The sequence below is a fragment of the Dacryopinax primogenitus genome, assembly GCF_000292625.1.
Source record: "Dacryopinax primogenitus strain DJM-731 SS1 chromosome Unknown DACRYscaffold_32, whole genome shotgun sequence".
Taxonomy (NCBI): domain Eukaryota; kingdom Fungi; phylum Basidiomycota; class Dacrymycetes; order Dacrymycetales; family Dacrymycetaceae; genus Dacryopinax; species Dacryopinax primogenitus.
Genome location: NW_024467229.1, coordinates 1 through 4,318, shown reverse-complemented (window position 1 = coordinate 4,318; position 4,318 = coordinate 1). Strand labels below are relative to the sequence as shown.

Below are 4,318 nucleotides of genomic sequence, written 5' to 3'. Positions count from 1 at the left end.
ATTCCCTATGTTTAGGGACTGGAATACTACCACAGTCTGGGAATTTCGCACCAGGTATGTTCTTCAATAATGGATGTTCCTATCATGCATTGGACTGATGTGAGGAAGGACTTATCTGGCACGAACTGCCGTTGCAGCTACGGTGGGGATATTTTACCGCCCAGAGGAACTCCATTCTACAAACCGCACCACATCCGGTTCGGCTTCATCGATTTCTCTTCGTCTACTTATGCTTCTGGAGGAAGTGGAGCAGAGAAAACATCGCGCAGGGTGCTGGGACGATCGGCGACGCGTCCATATGACGCACCCGAACTGTCGGACGACGTTCCGTACGACCCTTTTGCTGTCGATGTGAGCCGGTCTTTCCACCGATTTGTGTTGGATTTGATGCAGCTGCAGGTGTATGCGTGCGGCGCTTGGCTTACAGAAATGTTACGAAGCTACCAGGTACGTCCGACTACCAGCCCCCTGCCTTTTTACCGTGTATCCATGGATTCACAGCATGTGTCACCTATTCCAAACCTCGTTCGATTTATCTTTCCAGGGTTTCTGAAGTTCCTTCGTCGACTCATCTCTGCACAACCAGAGCTGAGGCCAACCGCCAACCGCGTCCGAAGCGCTGGGCGAGCTACACCAGGTGCTTGCGGCGATTCGCGATCGTTCGGATAAAGCACTGGAAGCACCGAATTGTATCTGGATCTATGGCACTCCCGATGAACTCCCCATGGTTGACAATGAGATATCCATGTAGCTATTCCTTCAAGCAGCATATTTATTATTGCTCAGGAACCACAATCCGCCTAACATATACGAGGGTGGCGTCTTCGAAGATAGGACGGATTCGGTCGTTTATGATTGGCATCCATGCCGGAGTTTCGGATTGGGGAAGACAGGATGCAGGCTGGACAAAGTCAGGAACGAAGAGGAAAGGAGGACGGGAAAGCCACCCTTGTCGGCATTATGATCATTCGTACTCAGCTTCCCCACGTATCCATTTACTGTTCGAGTCGTCGTTCTCGGTAGGATGGTCAGAAAGAGCAAGGCGGTTAGACCAGACATACGGCGGATTGCAATATTTTGAGACGTGATGGTAGCAATGACTGTCTGAGGCGTGGCGCAATCTATGCCGCTCTCAGCATGCCCAGCCCGTGAAGCTCTGTCTTCCTGTTTCTAGCGAGCATCATCTTCCTCTATTCAGGACAGTAGTAACCAGCTATGACTGCGCCTCAGGACGGACATGTGGATGGTCCACAGGTCACGCAACCCAGTCACCACCCTAACTGGCTAGCCACGCCCACAGGAAATTGTCAGTGAGGAACGAAGACACAAGCGAATAAGTCAACCAGACGTACCTATCTCCCCTCCGCATTGCTGCAGAGTCTATTTCTTTCTCTGCTTGCACAATCCACCTAACATATACGAGGGTGGCGTCTTCGAAGATAGGACGGATTCGGTCGTTTATGATTGGCATCCATGCCGGATTTTCGGATTGGGGAAGATAAGATGCAGGCTGAACAAAGTCAGGAACGAAGAGGAAAGGAGGACGGGAGGTGTTTTGAGGGGAGGGAGGGCCGGACGAGAGGATGGGTGGTTTCGCATCGGGGACCTGGACGTGAGTTTCAAGCAGGCTAGTGTGGAAGGAAGACCGACGGGGACGCACCGTGTGACTTCCAAGTATCACCATCCAGAAAGGGATTAGAACGCAAGTGCCCATAACACGTTCCGAGTTGAGAGGAAAGTGTGCATCGAGTCCGGGAGACAAGCGACTTAGTCAGATGAATAAAGGAGGGAGGGGAGGATGTAGATGCTGGGACCGAAGAACTGCGCCCTGGGACGGTCGGAATGAGGGAAAGGAATCCCGGTCAAAGCATAGGGGCACTCCGTCTATAATGAAATTCTTCTGATAACTGGCCAGTTGCCAAAAAGCGAAAGTAGATGATGGATATTGTCAACAACGAATGGGAATATAATATTGATGAAATGATATACGCTGATATGCTGTGGGAATCACTGGCAGACCCTTGTAGTGCAGAAGCCGACGCGGTGGACCATGGTTGTCAAGCCCCACCACTATCATTTGCCTCTTCAGAGAAACGCCAACAACAAACAGAGATGCACAACTGACAGAGTTCGCATGACTGCCTCGTACTGAACTTGTACTGAGTGTGCTGTGTCTGGTGGGCGCAAGTCTCGCGATCGGTGCCTTTCACATATCATCCACTTCTCTAACACATGGTCGCAAAAACACTGTGGTCTCCAAACACACTACCCAATTACTCCCATTTCCCTCGGCCATGTCCTGTGCGTATATTTGAATTCTTTGGAGCTCAACATATCCACTGAAGCGACAAGTGCTACCATCGTTCACCCCTCCACGCAGTCTCCATATGAGGGTTGGTTGCTCTCGCTCCCAATCCTGCTTCTTCCTCACCGCCTCAGATTGAGCTCCTCTTTTCATCTCGCGCGTTCGGGTTCTGGCTCCTTCCTCATTGTGGTTACGACTGGGGGCACTGTTGTCGCCACTGTTGACCCCGTCATCCTCATTCCCGTGGTCGCCCTCAATGCTATATCACCCAACCGTATTCGCCCGCGCAGCTCTATGCTACATCTTCCGAGGATCAGGTGCCGCACACGCAGACCCAACGGAAGTGCCACCCCAATTTACCAGCGCCACTGGCATGTCTCTGGGCAATAATCGAGGAATGGTCTTGCAGAGCACGAGGATAACCGAAGGGGATAGGAACGGAGCGTGTGAGAGAGCTTTCCTCCTCCAGATCATTGAATGAACTCATACTGAAGAAGGACCTCCCTAATCTCAAGAAGGTCTGTACCCTTGAGGTCAAACGGATGTCCTGCAATCGACCCTGATGTCTTACCTGACGTCTGGCGTGTCTTCACCAAAGCCATCAGTTGCTGCGACGCCGCATTGCCCAGGAATATCAACTAGCTACAAGCGCGGACTCGCTCACGTTAGTGCGGTCACGCGGAACGCCGAAGAGTTGCCATAGCGAGAGGAGCGCTGGTCTGTTCAAAACATTATAAGTTGTCCCACTTTAATTTGCAGCGTCGTCATTGCATGACACCGAAGCAAATCATTCCTTCCGCGCCCGATATTGTTCCGATATCTTTACGGCAGGGATTACTCATGGTATATTAACACAGCCTCAAACAGATGCAGTGAGTGCAAATCGGTCACACACGTAGAACCCTATTCTGACCGAGGATCAGAAATGCTTTCCTCTTGGAAGCCATATCGGGAACAATATTCCCGACAACATTGTCATTTCTTGAGATTACTAGGTGCGTCATATGTATTACAACGCAGTGGGCGACCGCGGGAGATGGGCTGCGCAGTTGTGGTAACTGGAGGAATGCTATGACTGAATGACTGACTCACGCGACAGGAAACGCACCCCGTTGCAAATGGTGGCAACCATCCATGTACAATAAGTGAGAAACAATCATGATGGTTGGCGGGAGGATCTTAATTCCCCAGTGAGCCCCAGCGTATGTGGGCTGTGGAGGTTGTACCGCATGACGAGTCATGTTGAGTTGGTGCACGGCCGCTACTCAACCAGCCATCTCCGCTCCAACGCGAAATGTTTGGGGCGCATCAACGAAATCCGATGCGGTACCCACTCCTTCACTCGGGCAAGGGCTGATAGCAGTCGCAAGTGGTCCGACGCCGACCAAGCACTGTTTACCTCGTTGCGATCAAAGGGCCGATAATCTAGTGTAAGGCCTGACGTATAAAATGAAGACCCACGATGGACCTCCGCTTTCAGCCAACCATCCAAAGTGCAGGTCCACTTGGTTTCGCTTCGACGTCACTTCTCTCCTCCAAGTTCACAACCGCCTGCTGGTCGGGTTTTCGATGCAAGTAACGCACACCCCTTTCCTTACGCCTACTCCTACTTCAGTCATAAACGACATCGAAACTTTCTAGAAGGCACCAAGATGCAGATCACCCGCACGCTCGTTCTCGCTACCCTCGCTGTTGGCATTGCAGCTCGTCCCGTCGAGCTCGAGACACGGGACCCGCAGGGCTCCGGCAAGGCGGTCAACTCTCAGAAGCCGGGGCTATACGATGTCTTCCACACCTATTCCCAAGAGATGAAGGCGATGTACATTGCGAAGAAAGGGGACGCGGAAGGTGCAGGCCGTGCACCTCGTCAGGAACGTCGTGCTGCGTACAAACATCATGCTGCGGCTGAGGCCATGAAGAAAGCAGTCGGTGGCCGGAGCCTGGAGGAGTTGAACTAAGACTATTTATTCTATGTAGTACCTTGCATTCGTAGCGAATTCTGTAAATCATGCT

The 4,318-nt window shown here is 51.8% G+C and overlaps 2 protein-coding genes across 2 annotated transcripts; both read left to right on the top strand.

Annotated features, from left to right (window-relative positions):
* Positions 1-15: 15 nt before the first annotated feature.
* Positions 16-1,899, top strand: DACRYDRAFT_25662 (uncharacterized protein; the record flags this gene model as incomplete). The annotated part of the gene is made up of 5 exons (XM_040774257.1): positions 16-54; positions 109-351; positions 400-447; positions 502-1,284; positions 1,353-1,899. Coding segments are annotated over 4 exons (498 nt in total), but the record flags the coding sequence as incomplete, so codon positions are not given.
* A 406-nt stretch (positions 1,900-2,305) lies between these two features.
* DACRYDRAFT_25656 (uncharacterized protein) lies at positions 2,306-4,318 on the top strand (the record flags this gene model as incomplete). The annotated part of the gene is made up of 4 exons (XM_040774256.1): positions 2,306-2,825; positions 2,877-3,177; positions 3,229-3,298; positions 3,403-4,318. A coding segment is annotated over exon 4 (301 nt), but the record flags the coding sequence as incomplete, so codon positions are not given.